The sequence below is a fragment of the Pinus tabuliformis genome, chromosome 3_2 (assembly GCF_031772625.1).
Source record: "Pinus tabuliformis cultivar Carrire ecotype Pingquan chromosome 3_2, CPIR1, whole genome shotgun sequence".
Lineage (NCBI taxonomy): Eukaryota > Viridiplantae > Streptophyta > Pinopsida > Pinales > Pinaceae > Pinus > Pinus tabuliformis.
In genome coordinates, this window is record NC_142302.1 from 694,038,778 (window position 1) to 694,064,365 (window position 25,588).

General features: G+C 37.1%; 1 protein-coding gene across 4 annotated transcripts in view; it reads right to left on the reverse strand.

Moving 5' to 3' along the window:
- The window catches only part of LOC149182525 (truncated transcription factor CAULIFLOWER D-like), a 339,394-nt gene that overhangs the window by 17,663 nt on the left and 296,143 nt on the right, over positions 1–25,588 (reverse strand). For 2 of the 4 annotated variants that reach the window (XM_089418596.1, XM_089418593.1), the window contains 3 exons: positions 7,382–7,423; positions 7,199–7,281; positions 6,614–7,112 (listed from right to left, as the gene is read on the reverse strand). The exons of the other annotated variants lie outside the window; for them this stretch is intronic. In XM_089418596.1, the coding sequence (XP_089274722.1) occupies positions 7,076–7,112; positions 7,199–7,281; positions 7,382–7,423 (162 nt within the window). In that variant the 3' untranslated portion in view covers positions 6,614–7,075. Of the gene's footprint in view, positions 1–6,613; positions 7,113–7,198; positions 7,282–7,381; positions 7,424–25,588 lie in introns of those variants that run through there. 4 annotated transcript variants of the gene reach the window in all.

Sequence of the window (25,588 nt, forward strand, 5' to 3'; positions counted from 1 at the left end):
AATCTATAGTGCTTAGCTAAAATATAGTTTATTTAAAAAATAATAATAAAAACAAAAATGGCTTAGGCTACTAAGAATTAGGCTATTAAGAATCTATAGTGCTGAGGTAAAATATAGTTTATTTTAAAAAAGAAATTGATTAAATTAAATTAAATAAAATTTTAAAAATTAAATTAAATAAAAATATTAATATAATGTAATGTAAAAAAAATAGTTTATAAAAATAAAGCTTATGTTATTAATCTAGGGTATTGAGAAGCTATGGTATTGGTCCATGGTATTCATGTTGAATATAGCTTATTTAAAGGGAGAAATCAAACCAACCAATATCCATCTTAACTCAGAATCTACCAAGTCCCAAAAGATATCAATTTTCTTAATATGCACCTTTTTTAGAGTAAAATGTATACATACTAGTATAACCACATTAAAAATCTTAATGTGGTTGATATAGCCAAAGGCTTCATAAATATATCCAAAAACAATATTGCAACACGAAGTATGCCTTACTAATGCACACACTTACCTCATTAAGCATGTATAAAAAGGTTATGTTTCAACTTTAACTTAAGCAAAAAAAAAATTACACATCTTATTGTAAAATAGACCATTTTGCTAAATAAAATTTCTTATATATAAATGAATGTTATAAATAATAATTACAAGTCAGTGCAACCTAACAAACTCTGTAATACACTACAACTGTTGATAATCATTATTACTAAGCATAGGCTGAGCATATTCTCTTGAGAATCATCTAGGCCTTCAATTTAAAAGGAAGTCAACATATCTCCATCCACATTAAGTTAAAATAAGAAGTCTTCCCCAAAAATAATATTTCCTTTTCATTTTTTGATGATAATAATATCAATTTTTGGATAATAAGTAATTTCCCTTGAGAATCAATCTCGACCATCAATTAAAAACGAAGTCAGCATATCTTCATCCACCTTAAGTTGAATTAAAAGGCCTTCTCCAAAAATAATATTTCCTTTTCAATTCTTTTTTGTTAATAATAATGTCAAGTTTTGGATAATGAGTAATTTTGAAAACTATGAATATCACTTACACATAGTCATAACATATCTAGAAAGACTTGAGCATGAAATCGTTAGATATACATATAAAATAACTTATTCTTTAAAATTTATTAAGAATTTAAGTATTTAAAATAAATTTTTAAATATTATTTTTATAATAAAAGTATTAGTAATTTAATAACCGTATTTTGCATATTGATTTCAATGAGTCGTTAAATATAATTTAACATTTATATTTCGGATCTCTCTTGTCATATAGAAAGTTGAGTGGAGTTTTTAGGTGCATTTATTAGTTGTATTAGTTTATGGCAAAGAAGAAATGTCTTCGTGTTCTTAGATTGAAATATTTTTTTCCCTGTTTTTAGATCAAATAACTCCAAGACAAATCATATGGCTAATTTGGGGTTAAGGGTAAACCAAAGTGAGCTTTGGTGGTAGGGACAAAAAGGGTATGTTCCCCTTCGTCGAAGAGGGGAAAAAGTTAGATACTTTATAAATTTTGTTTTCATTAACAAATGTAAAAATACAATATCATATATTTTAAATGTAAAAATACAATATCATATATTTTATAACGTTTTGTTCAAAAATCATGTGCATAATTATTGACACGTACTCCATTCCAACCATATCTATTAATTTTATCTTACTTATATAAATCATATATCTAATTTAAACTTAATTCAATACTTTTTAATATAATAACTATTCTTTATTATTATTAAACAGAAAACAAATAACACTTAAAACAACACCTTTAAAACATTTGACTCTTAACTAAAAAGTGAAAAATTCACTAAGCAAGTAAATAGTAAAAATAATTTTTATTTTAAATAATAAAAACACATATATTATGATATGTACGGAAAAATTACTCATAAATAAAAAAACTCAATACACCATGCCTCTAAATAGCATTAGTCGGGATCAAAATGATGTATTATTATATATTAACTAATTATAAATAGAATATATTATAATAAAAGATATAAATATTTTAAAAATAATTAAATTGAAAATTTTATATAAAAATTAGCAATTTTATTTTAGTTTTTTTTTAACATAATTAATTTTCATTCTAAGCCATCAAAATATTATATACATCTATTTAACACTTCATAAATCTATTTAACACAAGTTTAATATTCTAAACAAATTAATTCTATTCAAATATAGAAGGCAACCTGGTTCTGCATTCATGTCATATGATTTTCGCATGGAAGAATAGGTGTTCGAAAGTTTGAGGCCTTACAAGAGTAACATACGCTGATATTAATTCTATGCAAGTATAGTTTTCAATACTGCAAGAAACCAAAACTAAATATTAATTAATTGATTATATAGACGTGTAAAAGTGAACTTGGTTCTGCGTTCAGGCCATATAATTTTTGCATGCATGCTAAAAGTTTTAGAAGTGGTAAAAGAGCTACAGAAGAGCTCTAAAATGTCAATGAATATATATGTGATTGTCTCAACCCACGATTTATTTTATTGCTATAATCGGTGGAGCAGCAGTAATAAAATAAATAGTTGATAGATCAGTTACTTATATCAGAAGTGGTTCTATTGGAGCTCGTTGGAGGATTCGTCGCTCTCTCTACTCCCGTCACAGCCAGCAGAATAATTATATATATAATTTTAATTGAAAAGATAGTTTTTATTTTTATATTAAAATTGATTAATGATATTAAATTAGTGTGTATTAACAAATAATACTTAAAATGGGTGGATGGAGTTCTTTAGAGGGTGGACGGGTTGGTGAGCGAAACGACACGGTTATTGTGAATTTGGGACATCAAGATGCGATTGGTTTAGTGATTGCGAATTTGGGACATCAAGATGTGATTAGTTTTTGGTGATTTTTTGAGTATAATTTAGCATTTATATTCATTATATCTTTTTTCCTATACAATGTTAAGTGAATTTTTTAAGCGCAATTATCACTTGTATTAATTTATAATGAAGACAAAATGTCTCAAGATCAAACCATAGTTACCAAATTCACTAGTATCAGACTAAAAAAATCGAAAATTCCCAACTCGATAGGAATGCTGTGTATTATTCGATGAAATTCTATTCGGTTTTCAAAAATTAGTGGTGGGACGACTTGTTAAATGAAAAATGAGATGTCTCAAAATCCGGGGTTCGTAGTTTACGCAGGCCGGAACAGATTGTTCATTCACTACAATGGTAGAACAAATTGTTCATTCACTATAATGGTGGAACAAATAGTGGTAGGATGGCGTCCGCACAGAAGGAAAGAAACTGGAGAATCATAGTGGAAAAAGAATTTTTATAATTTTCCAATTTCCTTATTGTTTTCATGGGTTAAAAAGCTAGTAAAATAAGAAAACCAAGAATCTGTTCCACTGAATTCGTAATAGTTTATTAATTTGTAGTAGATGTTAATTTTGCAATGACTGATTTTATGAAATTTTAGATATTATTTAAAGATGTTTATATTTGTTAGGAAGTATTTTAGATAAATCAGTTTTGAAATTAAAAAAATGTTTTGGATTTAAATTTAGAAATAAAGAAGTATGGAAGGGAAGTGTGGTTTTTTTGGTAAATTGTATTTATAAGATTATTATATTATTTATTTATTGGATGTTATTTTAAAAAAATGAGCTTAAAATATCTTCGTTAAAAAAAGTTTTTTTTAAATGATAGTTTTTAATATGTATATTGTTGAATTTTTTTCAAATTAAAAGTTTTCTATTCAAATTTTTATGGTATGGTATCCAATTCGAATTCGAACTTGGTAGCTATAGATCAAACAACTCCAAGACTGATCACATGGCTAATTTGGGGTCAAGGGTAAACCAAAGTGAACTTTGGTGGTAGGGGCAAAAGGCTATGTCCCCCTTTCCTTAAGAGGGGAAAAATGGTTAGACACTTTATAAATTTTGGCTTTTGTTAAGTCAATATTGGCAAATGTACAAGGGGTACTATAAATATTATAGTATTTTGTTCAAAAGTTTTAACGTCAAAACCTATACATAATCACTTTAATACATACTTCATTTCTACTATGTCCATTTCTACCATGTCCACTGGTTTCAACTTGCTAATGTAAATCAAGTACGAAACTAAAATTTAACTCAATATCTTTTAATATAATAGTTATTCTCTATTCTTATTGAAAAACAATAGATAATACTTAAAACATTAGCTTTAAGACATTTTGATCCTAACTTAAAAATGAAGAAGCAAGTCCTAAAAAAGAAATTCATAAGTAAGTTAGAAGAAGCAATTCATTTATATATATATATATATATATATATATATATATATATATATATATATATATATATATATATATACTTACTTTGGTTTTTATTTATTTATTTCTATTTTTTATTTATTTATTTATTTATATTTATATATATATATATATATATATATATATATTTTGAATTTGTCTAATTCTATATTGATACAAAAATAAAATTACATAGAAGCAGTGGCCTCGAGAGGACTAGCCCAGAAAAGTGGCATGTTTACAAAACTTCGCTTGAACACTAACCAAAAAGACTTGCTTAATGAATGACCAAGAAATAAAGACATATCTAGAGACTGTAGCTGAAGACTGACAAGAGATATATCTAGACCAAGAAAAATTGATTGGGCCCATTCAAGTAATCAGTAAAGCGCTGCCCTTTCAAAACTGGAATCTGACGAAAAACAGTTTGATCCGAAACTGAGCCCCAAAGATAGGAGAATGCCGCCCACACAAGGGAAACCGACCATTTAACATTGGAAAAAACGGTCTGATCCTGAGAACTGTAAATCATGTAATGACTATAAACCTGGAGGGAATTGAGCATCTTCTTACATCAGAAAAACAAAAACCAATAAGCGCATACCTTATTAAGCTTCATGAGAGGTTGGAGGCGACTCCTCAACAATGCGACATCCATATTGGTAGGGGTCTTCATCCTCAGAGGGATGGCCCTCTTTGCTTGAAGAACCACCACCTACAGGAATGCTCGGACTGACCTGGGTGTTCATGTCCTAGGTTGCAGAGCCACCAGGGTCCTTTCTCTGCATATTGGCAATCTGAGAATTATCATGCTTGTCCTCTGTCCTTGGCTCCAAAGATACCCCTGGAGTAATAGCAACCGAACGAAAAGTATCCTCTCGTAGCACAATGGTAACTGAAGCGATGAAGCAGGAATTACTGAGAGTGCAGGGGAACCGAAAGCGAGCCGTGTGAGACTGGGAATGTTGAGAGCACGCTTCTATATTAAGCTTCCCTCGACTGCGGCCTCGGCCCCTCCTGGTCAGGGGATAACTGTCAAAGCAAAAGTCCGATGCTTCAGACGATTGGTCCGAGGTAGTGGAGGAGGGCTGGCGGGTGACGCACCTCGGGAACTTCCTCTTCTGTAGCTCATTCTTAAGCGCACTTTGGGCATGTTGAAATGAGCAGAAAGAGCAGAACAGACAGCTGTGGGAAAGACTGAGTAGGAGTGACAGTGGAAATTGTAGAAAGGACTATGAGGAGCATGAAAACACAGCGGAGAATCAGCACAACGATCCAGAGCCAGACGATACCCAGGGCTGTCTGGAGAGCGAGGAGCTATGGCAACACTGGAACGACATGAGCACAGGGGAGGAGCAAGAATGAAAATTAAGAAGAGCGCCATAACAAATAAACTTCCATACTGGAGAGGCGGAAGGAGCTGCATTAATGCGACATTGAAGTTGTTGGCTAGAGACTTTAAAGCTGGCTTCATGCGAGGCCAGATGGTGGTGGCATTAAGCCATGCGTCCACCCTCCAATCTGCCTTCTACAACTTGCCATGCTGCACACCCGCATTCGAGACTGTCACCAAACAAAATTACTAAGGATTAAGATTATATATTAATTATAATATCACTCAGGTCTAGAGCCCAGCATGAAGAGATGTGGAAGTATGTATGTCTTTCTATCACCCTTTAAAATAAAACCAAAACTTAGTAAAATAATTAGAAGTAAAAAAAGATGTGTATGTTTAAATCTTTAAATCCATAAAGTATTTTGATACTAATTAATATTGACATATATTTAAAATACATTAATAATAAAAAAAAAAACATTTGAATTTTCATGATAATATTAATATCAAATGTCTTTACGTACATACTATATAAAATATTTTAATATCAATTATGTATTATATATCATTTTTAAATAATTATGTATAAAAGATAAAAAAGAAATTAATATTTTATATTAAAACGTTTATTTGATCTTATATATACTCTATTAAAATTTAAAATAATATTATATTTTAGACTCTAAAAATTTTTATAAGTAGCTCATATTAAATCTATACTTAAAATAACTATATACTAATAATAATTAAAATAAAAATTTTATATAAAAATTATAAGTTTGTATTTTATTTTTATAATCAATCAAAATATTATATATTCCTCTTTGCCACTTGATAATCCTACTTTAAAATAAAACAGATGCAAATATTGGTATTTGATCTCAAAATATTATATACTCCTCTGTGCCACTCCATAAATCCTACTTTAAAATAAAACAGATGCAAATATCGACCTTATCAAAGTATAATTGTCAATAGTACAAGAAACAAAAACTTAATATTACAAACAAATTAATTATATTCACATATAATTCATGTCATATATTTTTCGCATGGAATAATATCTGCGTTAGAAAGTTTGGAGGGGTACGACAGCAACATATGGTGATATCAATCTTATCCGAGTATGGTTTTCAGTACTACAAGAAGCAAAAACTTGATATTAACAAAAACTTAATATTAATTAATTAAGTATATTGACGTATGAAAGTCAACTTGGTTCAGCGTTCATGCATATATGCCACAGGGTTTGGAATTGGTAAAAGAGCTACATAAGAGCTATAAAATGTCAATGAATATATATGTGATCGTCTCAAACCACGATTTATTTTATTGCTATAATCGGTGGAACAGCAGCAATAAATAGCGGTTAGATCGGGAATTACTGTGGCTTACTGTGTCTCGCTGGAGGAGATGTCGCCATCTTCGCTGCTGTCCCTAGGACTCGCTGGAGGAGTTGTCGCCATCTTCGTTGCTGTCACAAGGACCGGTAGACATACTCTCAAAATAATTCTAAATTAGGATAAAGATAGACAGAAACAAAGGCGGTGAGTAGCATACCCCATCTCTGAGTGAGATTTTGGCATGGATGTATCAACAAATAACGCTGCCCCAGAAGTGGAGGAATCGGCTCTAGGAATCAACTGTGACACAACCATAACGTTATGTAAATCATCGTATGGAGATCCTACACCTAAAACTATATTGATGTTAATAGAGTTTAGAGATTGAAGAAAGTAGTACCTTGGTAAGAAGTTCACTATTCTCCTCTTCCAAAGAGCGTACCTATCACAACAAAAGTGCGTGTGTATAATCATCCATTTATTCTGATCCCTAAAATCTTCTCATGGTTTAATAATCACTTAACAAAGCGAAGTTAGATTGTCAATGTTCATTTATAGGTCTATTTGCATTAGGTATGTTACGCCCTCGTTTTTATGAAAAATATAAAAACCCATAATAAAATATTTTTTTGTGAAGTTTTTATTTTTATTTTGGTGAAGCTTTTAAAGTTTTTTTAAAATTACTTTACGTTTGATTTATCATTTGGAAAAATGTATTTTTAATTTTAAATTAATAATTTTCATATCACACCTCATCCCTATTTATTTTATTCTATAATTAACAATAAAATTGATTAATTATTTTGATTTATTTATAAAATTAGAAAATTTATAAATCCAACACTTCCACCGTAAAAAGTTCAAAAAAAAAAAAAAATCCAGACAATTTTTTTTAATTATAATTTCTTATCACCATCTCGTATAAATCCAACAAACAAATTACTTTATAGATCTTATAACTCATATCATCTTTAATTTAAATAAAAAAACTAATAATGATTAATACTACTAAGTGACTTGAAACATTTGTTTCTTACATTGAAAATTGGGAAATGGTAAGGTCAACATTCTAATAATCATTATCTCGATATGTTTACGAGTTATCACAATCGATGCAAGGTTTTTTGAATTAGGTCGAAATAAAAATATATAATTATAATTTCTCATCACCATCTAATATAAATCCAAGAAACAAATTACTTTATAGATCTTATAACTCATATGATTTTTAATTTAAATAAAAAAACTAATAATGATTAAGAATACTAAGTGACTTAATTTTACACTCAAAAGACGGAGCTCTGCAACCAAAAACCTAATGGCGGCCATGTGGTAAAATCGATGGGGAGGAATCAAGAAAGGTAAGGGTGCAGACAACAGAGAGTCACAGCAGCAGACAAGGTAGACATCTGAGAGACACAGTCATGACAGAAGAGGTCAAGAGGGGAGAGATCCCCTCCTATCAGGATGCAGCGGTAGGGGAAGGTCAGAACAGTCAGTCGGCAAAGGAGAAACAGAATGCAGGTCTAGTTCTGGGAGCGACATGGCAGGCGGGCAGAAGGGGAAAATGCCTACCATGTGTGGAGGAGAAACCCAAGTTTGTGATTCCACCAAATAAACTGGAAAGGTATAGAAGCTACATGAAGGATCATGCCCTTATCTGCAAGTTTGTCGGTGTATGGTTGTCTGAAAGAGACCTTACCAAATGGATTCAACAAAAATGGCAGCCCCAAGGACACATTGGGCTAAAGTTGGGAGCGAAAGGGTTCTTTACGGTGATCTTCTCTAACCTGCAAGATAAGGAAAAAGTGTTTGAAAATGGCCGTTATTTTTATTATAATGCTAGTCTATTTATGAGATATTGGGAAGAATGCTATAACCCCTATAAGGAAAAATTTTAGTAGCTCCAGTATGGGTTCAATTATTTGGGTTACCTATAGACTTTTGGGACCTGTAAATGTTGGAAGGGATAGGAAACACAATAGGTAGCTTTGTGAAAATAGCAGAAACTATGAAGAAAGGAAGGTATACATTGTATGCCAGGATATGCATGTATATGAACATTGCAAACCCAATCCCAGATTCTGTGGAACTAGAGTATCATGAAGAAGTCTGGCAGCAAAACTTAGACTATGAGCATATACCGTTTAGATGCCGTAGATGCCATGAATATGGACATCTGGTTAAGGAATGTCCTATTACAATGGAAGAAGAAGAAAGGAAAAGTAAGCAGCAGAAGAGAGGGCCAGTAGACCAGGAAGGATTCCAAGAGGTAAAAAGTAGACGGAAAATAACCAAAGAAAACTCCAAGGAAGACAAGAAGGAAAAACAAACAAACCCAGGGAAATCAAATAGCTTTGAAATACTACAGGAAGAGGGAGAAGATGAGGATCAAACCATGGAAAATCAAGAAGATAAAGAGTCAGACAATAGCTCCAGCAGTGAAAGAGCTCACACAAAGAGGAAAGCCCCGAGTGAGGTCACGGACAAAGGCAAAGAACAAGTAGAACTGGCAGAACAGATGGAGACAGAAATGGAGATAACCAAGGATGATCTTAGTAAAGAAGAAGAAATTCTAAGAAAATTATTAAACGAATGGAGGAACTTGGATGAGAGATTTATCCCGGAAGACCAGAAGAGGTTGTATGTGGAAACCTTTCAGCAGTATATAGCTAAACAGGAAAAAGGTAAAGCTGCGCCTGAAGAATACCAAGAGAACTAGAAGGAAAGCAAAACAGATCAGCAAGGACAAGTCAAGGGAGGGAAAAAAAAGAGGAAGGAAAAATCTTAAAGACTCCATCCAACTAATGGGAGAAATGCTGGTGAACACAGGGAGAGTGGTTCCACTTTTAGCGGTGTTTCAAAACCTAAATCAAACTCCTCAATGATTTTGACATCATGGAATATTAGAGGCTTGAACAGCAAAGGGAAGTAGAGACATTTAGCGGCAAGATTGAGGAAAGACAAACCACAGATAATGCTTATTCAAGAAACTAAAATTTCAGGCCAGAAGATGGAGGAAATACTCAATAAAATAAATCCAAGATATGAGCAAGTAACCATAGATGCTAAAGGAAGTGCGGGAGGGATAGCAGTAATTTGGAACCCAGTAGAAGTCCTATCAGACTGGTGGATAGGAATGCCCAGAATCCTGACTGGCAGATTCAGACTCATTGGGCAGAGTGAATGGGTTGTAGTGTCAGTAGTATACGGGCCCCACACCCCAGTAGATAGAGGCCTATTCCTCAGTCATTTGGAAAAAATAAAAAATATGCACCAGGAGCAAAGGTGGATTATTGCAGGAGACTTCAATATGATAACCTCTAAAGAAGAGAAGAAAGGAGGAATCAGCAGGGAAGACCCAGAGATGGAAAGATTCAGAGATGTCCAAACAGACTTAAGGCTAGTAGACATACCAACAATAAATGGGAAATTCACCTGGAATATTAGAAGAAGGGGGAACAAACAAATAGCGTCAAGATTAGATAGATTCTTAGTCTCTGAAGATATAATAGATATGGACATCTTCTATGAAGCCTCCATACTCCCCTCTATAGGGTCATATCATTGGCCAATCAAACTGGAAATAGCTATGAACAATCAGAATAAAAGGAGACCTTTTCATTTTGATTCCTTTTAGCTAAGAGATCCAAAATTCTTAAACAAAGTAAAAAATGGGTGGCAGGAAAGCAAAATGGGAATGGAAGGTCGAAACAAAATGCACACGTTCCAACTTAAACTCAAAGACATAAAGGGAAAAATTAAGAAATGGAACAGGGAGGAATTTGGCAACATTCAGAAAGAGAGAGGGAAACTACAGACCAGAATGGAAGGAATTCAACAACAAATCATCGAGGAAGGAAGAAGTGAGGAGTTGGCTGAGGAGGAAGGAAGGATAATCAATCAATTAGAGGAAAGACAAAAGCAGGAAGAAATTTTGTGGAAACAGAAATCACGTGTCCAATGGTTGAAAGAAGGGGAGAAGAACTCCAAATTCTTTCACAAAGCAATGCTGAACCACAGACAACACAATAGAATCTTTTCACTGAAAGATAGTCAAGGAAACAGAGTGCTGCAATAGGAAGAAATGGAGAAGCTCCTAGTGGACTATTTCAAAGGGATCCTAACAAAACCAAATATTAACAGGGAGGAGGAAATCGACAGAGTCTATCAACATATACCTAAAAAAGTAACTAGAGAACAAAATCTGGCTCTACTCAGGGTAATTACAAAGGAAGAAGTGGAGGAAGTGGTTAACAGAATGGCAAAGAATAAGGCCCCGGGACCTGATGGATTTACCATTGAATTTTACCAAGCAGCCTGGAGTTTTATGGGTAACGACCTGTTGGACCTAGTGGAGGAATCAAGGTGTACAAAGCGCATGCATCAGGGTCTTAATGCTACCTTCTTGGCATTGATTCCAAAGACTGGAAACTCGGACGAACCGCAGGGATTCAAACCAATATCCCTATGTAATGTAGTGTACAAAATATTAGCAACAATTATGGTGAATAGACTTAAGCCAATTCTGCCTGACCTCATAGCTCAGGAACAAACAGGTTTTGTAAAAGGACGACAGATAACAGATGGAATTATAGTTGCCCAAGAAGTAATCCACTCCTTGAAAAACTCTCGAAATCAAGGCATGATAATCAAATTAGAACTGGCAAAGGCTTATGACCACCTTAGTTGGGCGTACCTAGAAGGCATCCTCAAAGCCCATGGATTTGATGAGAGATGGGTGAAATGGATCCTGTCAATGGTGAGCACACCGGTGATGGCAGTCATGTTGAATGGAACCCCAACCGAAGCTTTCAACCCCTCGAGAGGGCTAAGATAGGGAGATCCCCTGTCCCCGTTTCTCTTCATCCTAGCAGCAGAAGGACTAGGCAGGCTGGTAAAAGCACAAGTAGACAGGGACCAGATAAAGGGGCTAAGAATCTGTGGGAATGATCTCCCCGTAACACACCAGCAATTCGTAGACGACGTAATGTTTTATGGCCAGGCCTCGCTTAAGGAAGCCCAACAGATAGTAAAAACCCTATCTGAGTTCACTCAAGCATCCGGGACTGAGATCAATAAAGAGAAATCAGAAATATTTTTCTTTAACACTCAGCTAGCGGCCCAAAGATTTCTGGCTCGAACAATGGGATTCAGAATTGGAACCTTCCCAATGAAGTATCTGGGTATTATGCTTAATGAGCACCAATACAGGGTCACTAACTAGGGACCTCTAATAAATAAAATCAGGAAAAAGATGGACAATTGGACTTTCCGGTCGTTGAACACCCCCAGTCAGATAATTCTTCTAAAAGTAGTACTACAAGCTATCCCAATTTATCAGATATCGAGCCAAGCTGTTACCAAGTCCATTAGCCAAAAACTAGTAGCCATATTCAAGAAAATTTTATGGTAGGGAACCAACAAAACGAGAAAATGGGCTTTACTTTCTTGGGAGTGGCTAAGCAAGCCATCCAAAGATGGAGGCTTAGGATTGCGGGACCCCTACTTACTCAACCAAGTGATGGGGGTGAAGCTTTGGTGGAGGTGGACAGAGGGCGGCCAAGACCTATGGAAGGCAATCTGGGAAAGGAAATATGAGGTAGACGAGAAACCAGAATACAGGATGAGAAGCCAAACAGAGGTAAAAGGCTCCGCAATATGGAATTTGGCGATGAGTAATAAATAACTGATAAGAGAATACAACTTTTGGGAGATAAGAGTGAGGGACAAAGCTAAGATTTAGGAGAAATCCTGGAAACAATGAGAAATGATTATCCATAAGGAAGCCCTTCAAGTCATCTAAGCTTTCACCTCCTAGGTAGAGGGGGATGTGGTCGGAAAATTTTGGAAACCAGGTATAGGGGAATATTGGCGTAATTGGAAATAGAAGGAGGATTGGGTAGTGGCCCCCGACTCCGAAAGGTGGGATGATTACCACAAAGAAATGGCATCCCGTAAAGTGGCGATAAAAACAGGGCAAGATATCCTAAGATGGGGAACCCGAATACAAGGAACCTTTTCTATAGCAGAAGGGTATTACTTAAAAGAAAAACAGAATCAACAGACAGAGACAAAGAAATGGAAAAACTTATGGAAAATAAAGCACTGGCCAAAAGTCACCTTCTTTTTATGGATTCTGTTACATGGCAGGGCGCTTACCTGGGATCAATTACAGAGGAAAGGGAGGCAGGGACCATCACGATGCGCGCTCTGCAATGCACAGGAGGAGATGATGGAACACCTTATGAACAGATGCATTGTCAGCAACACCTTGTGGGACAACCATTACAAGATGTTTGAGCGCCACTATAGAAATTTCTAAAACATCAAAAATACCTTAGAAAACTGGCCGAGGAAACCTTACCAAAACCCAGTGTTAAATCGTGCATGGATGCTGTCTGCTGGGTTCCTGCTCTGGAACATCTGGAAGGCACGGAACAGTGTGATCTTCAAAGAAGAAAAACACACCCCGGCAGACATATGGGAACAAACAATCAGGAACACAAGAGAAACAATTTTAACGGAATGCTGGAAGGAAGAGGACTAGAAGGTCATACAAACAGAGGTGAAGATCTTGCAGAGGCTAGAATTAAACCAGAGCATGATATGCAGTGACTGAAGAAAAGACCAAGTCAGAGAGGTGGAAGAAATTAAACAGTATAGGCATCCCCCACAGGGATTTGCAAAATTAAATTTCGATGGGGCGGCCAAAAACAACCCGGAGAAGAAGGAATCGCGGGGGGGGGGCGTCTTTAGGAATGACAGAGGGAAAACCTTGAGAATCTTTGCGATGGACTATGAGGAGGCGACTAATAATGAAGTGAAACTACACACGCTGAAGCGTGGCCTTGAAATTGTGATGTAGGAAAAGTTTATGAGCTGCCAAATTGAAGGATACTCAAAATTGGTGGTGGATAGGGTAATGCAGCTGCAACAAACAAAACCAGCAGAAAAAATAAGGAAAAGTTGGCGAACAACGTGGCTCATCAGTGAAATAGGGAAGCTACTTACCAGAATAGAATATCAGATCCCCACCCCTGTAAGATGCTTAGGCAATCAACCAGCAGACTGGTTAGAAAACTAGGGAAGCCGAAATAGAGGAAAGTTGATAGACAACAGAGGAATGGAGCTTTTTCTCCTGGAGGAGCGCAGACAATTGCAGAAACTTCTCGACGTCGATAAGGGTGGCCATGGCAATTCCGAGGAGAATGGCCAGGAAAAGTTAGTAAGTGGCAGATGCGGGGAAAGATCACAACAGGTGGTGACAGATAGGATAATCGTGAGAAAGGACAGGGGTGGTGCAAGTGACGGAGCAGGGTAGTTGACGGGGCAGGGAAGGGTAGGGTCACTTGATGGGGAAGAAGAGAGAATCGAGATGCCATTAAGAAGGGAGTTGGAGGGAGTGTGGGGAGTCGGGACAAGAGGCCGCGAAGGGTTGGCAAGTGGCAACAGTAGTACAGAAAGGGTACGGTAGGAGCAGCTGGGAGAATGTAGTAGTTATGACGAGTAAAGGTGGTCAGACAGGTAGAGACAAATCCCGAGGAAGGGACGCGGGGATGAGAGCAGGGAAAACAAAAGGACAGGTGGAGGTAAGGACGGAAGGACGAAGGGGATTATACAAACAAGGGCCTGAGGTGGCATCAGGATTTTACATGCAGCAGAGCACGAAGCAAGAAGGAACGACGAAAGGTGGCAGCAAGGCGCAGAGATCAGACCAAAGCTACGGTACCGGCGAGGAAAGGTGGTATGTATATTCACTTTCCTATCCTGCTGCTCTCGAGATAGATAGAAGTAGAAATTTCTATTATTTCTCAGAGAAGTCCATGAAAATGAAGTCGATAGGCAGGGAAGAGGCAATCCCAGAAATGGGAAGAAAAATCTCTACTCCATCAGATATGATGGTGTCCCGGGAAGAAGGAAACATGGATCTCTGAGGAAGGAAAAACCCAAGTCTAGGAAAGGTTGTTGGGTGGGGAGGGTAGCTAAGTCGGGAAGAGTAGGGTTCCTTGCTGGCCACAAGAACCATGACTATGTCTGCTACATAGGCAATTCCCGGAAGGCAAAGAGCAGAACTCCACCGGTTAACAGGTGGGAAAGTAGTTTACCCCATCAGTTGGGGAGACGAGCCATGATGGATTCTTACATAGATAACCAACAAGAGGGACATCGAGGGAAATACAGAGAAGCAGAGAGTGGCATGAGGGTAAGGGGCCGACTTGTAGGGCAGGTCGTGGAGTGGCCTGGGACCTCTTACCAGAAGCAAACTTGGGATCACCAGACTAATACAAGGGGGGTAAGTGAGTGGGTTGAAGTAGGAATTCGAATCAGAGTTACTGACTTGTGGTCTGTTGTCTTGATAGGTAGGCAAGACACAATCAAGAACAGGTTTCAGGCAAACAGCAAGATGGCTCCGAAGAAAGAGAAACAAGTTTGGACCTAGGAAGAAGGATCGAGCAACAACCCGAAGCCGCGAGGGAGGAAACCAGAGTCTGAGCAAAGAATGTATATGATCAATGCTTACATGGCTGGGAATTCCCCTAAAATCTAAGAATAGATAAATGGGTGGGAACAGGAGCTGAGATCTATTAGCTCGAACAAGGAGATTCCCCAAGGGGAATGGGAGGATTTAGTTCCAGATCCAAGAAATACCAAGAGCCGCAATTCACTGTTTAATAAGTTGATCCAACATTATTAGATTATGAAGCACGTGGTAGCCCGTGCAATGGAAATGAACCAGGCAGTCCGGGAGGAAGAAGAGGAGGAAAGAAAGTAGAGGGAGGAGTAGCTAAGGAGTCAGACACAGGAAGAATTAGAAAATATAAAGTCCACACTCCTGAAGGAAATTGTTGCGGTTCAGATCCAGGCCGCGAGAAATAATCTGATTCTGGGAAAAATGGAACAAATGATGCAGGAAATGAAATGGGTTCTGGAGTAGAAGAATGTGAATCCAGGTTCAAGTGCCATGGCGCCCGCCCCGGTTAATTCTTCAGATGAGGAATGATGAAGCTGGTTTCTTGGATAGTTTTGTTTAAAATGCTTTAGGAAATGAACTGTTTCTGGATGTTTTATTATAGACTAATAGATAGAATAGTTAGTAGCGTTCGAAAGAACAGATATGACAGAATCAAGGAGAAGAACATTTTCAAATTTTGGTCTGGGTATAATGCTGACAGGTGGTGGCCTGGTTTCCTACGGGCAAGCTAGCCACCTGAAACATAAGTTTGATGTAAGAAATTTTGATATCGTAATATAGAAAGTAGTAATGCCTAAGTTCACAAAAAAAAAAAGAATACTAAGTGACATAAAACATTTGTTCTTTAAGACAAACCTCTAAATTTTTCTTACATTGAAATTTGGGAAATGGTAAGGTTAGCATTCTAATAATCATTATCTATATTTTTACAGCAGGAAGAAATAATCTGTTTTATATTATGATAAAAACAACACATATACATGACAGACAGAACGTCATCATAAATCTGAAATTGTATCCACAATATGACTACACAGGGAATTATAAATTCTCAACATTCTACAGCTACATCCATATGCTAATATGCAACAGAGATATAAACTCCTACAATAGCTCTGCCCTTTCCAAAATATTTCTCAGATTCACACAATGCGAAGAAGAAATCTTAAATGCACATCTGATCTTAAGCATGTTCTTCATATAGCTACATATATGTGATCTTGCATCTATGTTTTTTATACAAGACCATTTACAAAACATTTACAAAAAATTGTACAAAAAATTTGCAAGGTACTTATCTATGCTAATGTTCTACTCCTTCATGTTGAACTTCAAAGCTCTATCCCAACAGCTTAATGCTTCCTACTTCTACCATAGCTGATCCCATTTTTACTTGGATATGCATACCTTCTTGTGTAGCTAGTAATCCTTTTTTCAACATTTCATCCACATTCTTGTTGTGTACCCTGCTGATGTGCTAAATGGAAGATTGATGAAGAGGGCTCCATAGGCTTTGTATGCGTCTAAGCCAGCATTGTAGAGAATTTTATTGAATATTATTCTTCCCCAAAATGTGATAAACCATACATCTAGAATCTCCATATATTTGCATTTGTGGGATATCCAAAAATTTGATAAACCATAGTAATCCCCATAAGGCTATTGCTTTTGCTTTCATACTTGTTCCCTCTCCTGCATTCTAGTGAATCCAGTACTCTTGTTCTTCTGTCACCTTTAGCCAAATTCCACAACCACATCTCCCTCCTTGTGCTGCCCCATCAAAAAACCCCGCCAGGTATTTCGTAACGTGTACCATCCCCTTTTCTACCTTGTCTTTTTTCTTAGTTCTAGCTCTCTAATTTGATTTAAAACACTGTTCTATGTACTCACAGATTAAATCCTCTCTCCATCTATTGGATCCAAAAATCAATTGATTTCAACCTTTCCAGATCTCCCAGAAGACAACCAGAGTGAGCGATCGCCAACTTGTGCTTTGTGTACTCCACCATTTTAAACATTCCTCAATTGTATTAAACTGTATGTATGGAATCTGCATCTTGGTGGTGAAGTGCTTCCAGATGCTTATAGATCTTGGACAGTGTAAGAATAAGTGACAATTATCCTCACCATCTTTCCTACACAGATAACATATCCCAGGTCCATGATGATTCCTCTTTTGTAAATTTTCCCATGTAAGATTCTTATTCTGCCATGTTAACCAAAGGAAAATGATAATCTTTTTGGGGATATTAATTTTCTAGAACTTATAAAACCAACAATATTCTTCATCCTGTAGCTCATTCAATCATAATTTGAAATATCAATCCTCCACTTCAATCTCTCCGAATTTCTTCTTTTTACCAGCCCATGTGATGCAGTCCCCTTTTCTTTCGTAACATATCCCTACATCTTTTAATGATTTCACAAGCTGGAAGCAATCTAGTTCATACTGAATTGTAAGGTTCAGTTGGATGGAGTTAAGCCAGATTGGTTTATTACCATTCCAGTCACTGATCATCTGATGCAGGACAAATATGCCCTTTCTATTGAGGTGGTTTATTAATTCCACTGTACTAATTGGGATCCCACCGGATCCTATAATGTTGTCTTTACCCAGAATAATACTATTACCAGATCCAAATATCCATGAGATGTTTTGGAATAGGATATTTTTTACCATGTTGAAATTGTTCCATATCTTAGCTCCACATTTTTTCCAAATTGCCCCTTGTCTCATCCAAAAGGTAAAATCCTTATTCTTCATGTATTTAAACCCAATAAACTTCCCCATATGCCATTGTTGTTGATGCCCTGTTACAATGATTTTAAAATCACCGCCCATCCAAAAAATTTAAGATTTAGAACACCCCATCCACCTAGCTTTTTTGGTCTAGTAATCCTCTCCAACTTGACCAAGTGATATTTAGAGCTTCTTCTTGCACCTGACCAAATATAGTTCGCCATTATGTGGTTCATTAGTTTTATTATCATCTGCAGGACACGGAACAAGTAAGCCCAATATATCCCCAGCTGCGTAAGAACTGATGTGTGAGGGTGATATGACCTCCCATTGATAAACATCTATGCTCCCACTCCTTAATCCTGGAGTGGAATCTTTCCACTAACCACATCTAGTGAGCATTTTTGTAGTTTCCTGGCTTGAGGCGATATCCCAGATATTTCATTCCATTGTATAAATTTACTGCATTTTCCCCAAAGCACCTCTGGATATAGTTGATATTGTCATGGTTGCAGGATCCATATAAGATGATGAATTTGTGTTCATTTTGAACGAGACTAGTAGCTTTTCCAAACTACTTTAGAATTAATGACAGTGCAAACACTTAAGTCTGTTTAACATACCCATCAGCAAGATATCATCAACAAAGATACTGTGGGAGATAGAAATATGATTGTTGATTTCTAGCGCTTCAAACTCATCTGTGTTCACAACATTTTTAATTTTCAAACTTAGCCATCCATTGCAAGTATAAAAATAAGGGGGGATAAGGCACATCCCTATCTAAGTCCCCCTACCCACAGCAAAAAACCTTGATGGGTATCCATTAATTAACACAACGTAACGAATTGTTGTTACACATCCCATAATCCATTCTACCATGTTTGCTTTTATGCCAACTTTATGAAGGACCAGCCTCAGATAACCCCAATCTAAGCAGTCATATGCCTTTTTAAGATCCACCTTCATTACTGTTGCATTCATCTTATTTGTCTTAATATTGTGCATGCATTCTTGCGCAACAGCCACAACATCATGGATTATTCTATTATCTATAAAACCATATTTCTCTCATGAAATGAATTTTGATAAGGATGCCTTTATTCTGTTGGCAATTATCTTGGAGATAGTCTTATAAGTAAGATTGCACAATGATATTGTCTGAAAATCAGCAAAGGTATCTGCCTCTGTTTTCTTTGGAATAAGGGATATATAAGTTGAATTTAAATGGGGATGTATGAATCCCTTCATTCTAGATTCTTCTATAATCTGTAGTAGGTCCTCCTGAAAGATGTCTATAAAGTGGGAAAAGAATTCCACAGTCCATCCATCTCAACTCGGCCTTTTGTCTCCTTTCATTGATTTGATAGCCTGGATCAGTTCCTCCACCTTAACCTCCTTATACAACTCCTCATTATCCTCCTCATTAAACATTGTAGGGTATTCATTTACTGCCCATACCTGTGAGTCCGCTTCCTCCACTTCCATTCTTTTATATGATTTTTGGAAATATGAAACCACCAAGGCTGTAATTTCTGATTGTTTCTTATAATATTTCCCTTGACCATCTTTCATTTGCTAAATTGTGTTTTGTTTCCTTCTGTGATTGGTAAAGTGATGAAAGAACTTGGTATTTTTATCCCCTTCACTAATCTAGCTAGCTCTGCTTTTCAATCTCCATGTCGTCTCTCTTACTTGAAGAATCTTCTTCTTTTTTACTTTGAGTTCATGGATGCTCTCCCTTACTTCGGCATGAAGGAAATGGGTGGCCATTTGGCTATGCATTGTCTTTAAGGCCTCCTCAATATCTGTTAGCTCCATTCTTATATTTTCCTTCTCTTCCACTCCTGTGTTTTTACCTCTCTTTTAAGGTTCCGAAGCCTATTCATGAACCTTTCAGTATATGAAAGGTCTTCGTATGTATCTCTCCTTTCTAGCCAGAATGATCAGATAAGAGAAATAAAATCTATATATTCAAGCCAAACTATGTTAAACATGAAAGGAAAACCAACTCTTATATTATTATTGCACCAAAAGAGAGTGAATGGGTGATGATCTGATACATAGTTTTCAATAATGTTAGATCTTACATCCCCCATGTTTTCCACCATATTTTCTTGTACAAGGAATCTGTCAAGTCTCTTTGCTATATAGTTATTTCCACTTCTTCCATTATCCCAGGTGGGAGCATTATTTGGTGGACAAATATCTATTAAGTTGTGGGAGAAAATAATGTCCCTTAGCTTTTGTGCCATCTTATCCACCACCCTAGATTTCCCCCACAACTCCTCGATACCTAAGGTCCATTTAATATCACCACCCAAAATCACAGAAGATGAGTGAAGGATCCTAATTGCCTCCATTATATCCAAGAAACATTCTCTCTTTGTAAGGAGCATACACATTAAGGATGTGCGTTTTTCTCGAGATAACTCCGATGTTACCAACTAGAAAAATACCCTCCGAGTAGGAAAATGCTTTCAATTTTGCCCACCTTGGGTCCCAGAAAGCTGCTAAACCCCCAGATCTACCTGTGGCATCAGTTGCCACAATATACCATGTCGGGAACATCCTCCTAAAGTAGTCGACAGTTTGTGATGTAGAATGCATTGATTCTTGGATGAGAATAATATTGGAATGAGATGAAATAAACAGGTCTCTTAATGTGAGGTATTTTTGAAGGGCCCCCAAACCCCTTATATTCAGTGAGAGAATGGAGCTCATTTTAGCCTGTTAGAGGGCATACATGCTCTAAGTGCCCTGGGAGAGACGGGTGAGGAAATGTGGATATCAATGAGAGATAGCGAGTTTCTCAGGGTTGTATGTGTTTGGCGTGGACAACCTCTAAAATGTCTACTACCTCTGTTGTTTGTACGTTTCATAGTTATATTCCCGGCAGAGGAGAGGCTTATTACAGGGGATCCGAAACCCTTTGGCTTATGAATAGTGACTGATTTAAGGTTAAGGGTTTTCCTTTGTAGTAGGAAGTTTAGGTCGCTGTCATCAAAGTTATTTGGTGATGAGACCAAAGATATTTGAGTGGGAGACTTAGCAATGGGAGAGTTTGGTTGTGTAGACAGAGAATGGAACCTTCGACTTGAGTATACGTGGCGTAAGAGGTAGATGAAATATATGTCATAGTTTGCTGAGACAATAATGACAACAAAGGCATGACCGGAGTGGAAAGAAGTTGGTCATGCTCCCGATATGGAGAGTCGGAAACAATATGAGAGTCGAATTGTTATAATGTTGGGGAGGAGGAGTGAACATAAATAAGAATAGGAACAGAGACATTTTTTATAAAGTGGGGAGAGGGCTCAGAAAAAACCTGATTAGTGTGAATGGAGTTACCTGAGCCCAAATTATTTCCAGTGTGTTTCGTGGCATATCCATGATGTGGAGAGAGGCATTCCGACTTGTTCTCCTTTTATAGTCTTTGATGAGTCCCTTTACGTTCCCACGAAGGCCACCACCCTCCTCTTGCTTTGGGACAATTAGCTATTAAATGTCTAGTTTGGTGACAATTGAGGCACCAGAATGGAATTCCCAAAAATCCAAGCACTGTGTGAGATTAATGTCCTCCCACCTTAACTCAATGTGATCCGGAAATGCCTCGCCAATATCTTTTTCTATAAGGACCCATTCTATCCTTTTATCCCTGGCTCCCAGACATCGTGGATCAACATATATGAACTTACCAATGGCATTGCCAACATTGGTAAATACTTCCTTCATCTAAAATTCTAAAGGTAATACGACCAATTTAACCCAGATAAGCTTGTTTTTGGGCATTTGCTTCAACAAATTAAAGCTTACATACCATGCATACATTGCCAGAAATCTGCGATCCTTGACCCATGGCATTGCAATGATTTTTTTGAGATCCTCTTCGCTTAGAAAATGAAAGTTGTACCAACCTCCCATGAGCCTCACCCATGGGGAAATAACCTAGCAATATTTTCCATTTGTTTTCCAGCCACTGCCTCATCTCGGCTTCTTCTATCTCTGTAAAATACCACCTTCCTACTAAGGCCCTCTTCTCGACACTTGTTACTCTATCGAAAAGAACATCATGGCCAAATGAAAGAATAGGTGCGGGTGTTGTAATCTTGATAGCACGATGTTTTTTTCCACCCCGCCTTCCACCACCTTTTTTCCCCTCCTCCAAATTATTTTGTAATTGACAACTGACATCTGCCCACATGTCACTTCCATCACCCAGGGTTGTCAGCCGAGGGGAGCGTGCCACATTCCATGTCATGCCCAGGTTTGTGTGGCATTATGATTCAACCACCAACGTGGCTTGGATGAAGGCCTCGTGTAAGGATGTGTCAGACTCGAAAAGGTCCATCGACATTAATGGAAATACAGGTACACCCCTCAAGACTTAATGATGTCCCTCCTACTGAGACAGACCACTGCAGTCAAGACGATTCCCACGTGAAGGCAGCTACATCCCCTACGAATAATTATCATCCCTTCTACAAGTCATGCTACGACAGGCAATAAAAATCACCTGTCTGCATGCAATCATGACAGTTCCCACGCCTCAACCCTCCTGGGACTCACTGCCCAAGAGAATGTCAACGCCACTAGATCGAGTGCCTGAAATGGGAAGATACCGCCTCAGAAACATAGATTGTCCAAAAACAGTAAAATTACACATATGAGGGACACTGGTAGACATCAGGAAGAGTGTGCTAAGTGTAAGGGAAGGGACACCCATCAACTCCAATGGGCAACAGCAAGTGGTTGCAATTATGTTTTAAAAATTAACAATTTTGAAAACTTCATCGAAATGTCCCGAAATGGGAATCTTGTAACTGCACATTCCCAAAAAAACTAGTAAGCGCCAAAGCCACCTTCCAAGCCAGTTTAGGATTCAAGACCCAAGCCACCTTCCAAGCCGGTTCAGGACTCACGACCCTCACAAAAACAAAAGTAGTACCAGCCGTGGCAAAACCACCACCTATAGCAAACTATAATGGAAAAGCCTTTGCAAGGACGTCATATAAAAAAAAATGTTATTCCACTTATACCAAAATGTGTCTTGGGCATGACACTGTAAACATGAGGTTTTTATCTGGAAAAAGGAAGGGCATGAGGGAGCTATAAGATAATTACAGGCTAGAATTCAAACTGCGAGAGGATTGTAGGGAGTATATCTAATAAATGTCTATCAGAATGCCAATACCTAAGAGAATAATAAGGGGAATGCATAATACAACCATTATAACCAAAGCCGATGGTATTCCATAACAACTTTGTTACATCATTCGAATATAAACCATGCTCAAGAAAGACATACATATGAAAACCAGAGACGTGGGGTTTTCAGGAAATATACATCAGCAATTTTAGCTCATTCAATTGCAAACCACCCTCAGGAAATACAGACATACGAGAACTACACTATACCCTGTTTTTTTGCAGATGAACGAAATTTAATTCCTAATTACGCCGTAAGGCGTTCCTTTTGAAATCAATTACCCAAACTGCCCGCGTGTACTGATTTGCACCCTCCGATGAAATGTTAGACGATTGGAGTTTTGTTGACCGTCAGATTAATACTTAACAGTTGAGACAGTTACAACAAAAACTGTGTAACTCCCTTTCTCCCAGTTGAGACAGTTACGATTCCCTTCCTCCCTCGCGCGCACGCGCAGAGGCAAATCCATAACGGCAGAGTTTGGAGCCATTCCATTTCTCACTAGGTTTCCCAGTGAGCGCCGAACAAGAGGCATGTGCAATTTGCGAAGAAATTGCCCTTGTATCTTCTTTTTACCGTGGGGAATCTACCAGTTTTAAGAGCTCTTAAGAAACTCAAAAAGGACATCAACATAGTGTTGATGAAGCAAAGTTTGCTCAACATAAATCTCAAGAAAGATCTAATGCGCTTCTTCGAGACAATCTCCGTGCTTTAGCAAGATGAATTCTGCGCCTCCAGGACCTTGAGGTAGTACCGCCAGAAGCACAGGCATGTCTCCATGAAGGCGGTGAAGAATTGGGCGCGTCAAATATTGGAAGGATTGCATTATCTTCATAATCATAACCCTGGCATAATTCATAAAGATCTGAATTGCAGCAATATATTCGCGAATGGCAATAGTGGTGTTCTGAAGACCCGGGACCTGGGTTTTGCCGCTATCCTGAAAACATTTTCTATGTTTTAGTACGTATTTTTGCGGTGCCAGTTTTACATTCCAGTCAATGTAGATAAGTTGTATTTCTTAGTTAAATTGTAGATATTAAACTTTCACTACTTCCCCTTTATTTGTGCGTAAAACCCTCATCATCATTCAGATTCTTAGCACACTTTGTTTGGTTACTTTCACTACCCATTTATTTGTGTTTAACTCAATTTAATTATGAATAACAGAAATGCAACCGCACCCTTCGTGGTTTTCATTTTTTTCACTTGTTCCTTCTGTCGCTGAGTGTCTAGCCACTATTTTTACTGCAATATTTAAGGAAACCGTACGCCTGTTATCTCTCGACATCCACTGGCCCCGTTGCCGGAATCCTGGCTAATTTATTCTATGGATTTATAGTATGTTGTGATTAGAAGTTATAATCACTTATTTTAGATGCCATTTAAAGTTTGGTTTAATGGGGTTTGTATTCTACATGTTTTAACCTGGTTTCCTCGTGTGTTTATGGAAGTCTAGAATTAGTCACGTCTATTGTCAGTAATACAACTTTATCATGGTTTATTTTAGATGGATTGAAGTCTTTAAGTTTATCCAATTTAGTTTCCCATTTTAATCTTGTTCATATTTATGTCCACAAACACAGTAGGCCTGAGAATTTTGTAATCCATTCGTGTTTTGTTTTGATGGGAGTTTTGCACGCCTTCAAATTTCACATGGCAGTTGAGTCTAGATACAATTTTTGTGAATAATATTGGGATGTCGGGGGAGAAGTTTCCAGATGCACCGTGGCATATAATAATCTTGTAAAACGTGTTTTCCTGTCACATGACATTTCTTGACATTGTTTTGCATACTCATACAACAGAAAGTCTGATCTGCACTCATTCACTACCAAAGTAGTTCAAGTATCTTGAAAGCATGAAGTCATTATCATCTTTGGATATATGAGGAAAGTTACCTACACAACTTAGATCATATCTACACAAAAAATATAGGTATCAAGGGATGAAGGATATCTTCATAAGATCTCATCTACAAGAGCTAGGAAAGAAGATAATCATGATTGATCTAAAATGCACTAACTGATGAAAAAGGTAACAAATATCCATGGGATAAGAAAGTATAAGAGGGGTTTGTATTCTACATGTTTTAACCTGGTTTCCTCGTGTGTTTATGGAAGTCTAGAATTAGTCACGTCTACTGTCAGTAATACAACTTTATCATGGTTCATTTTAGATG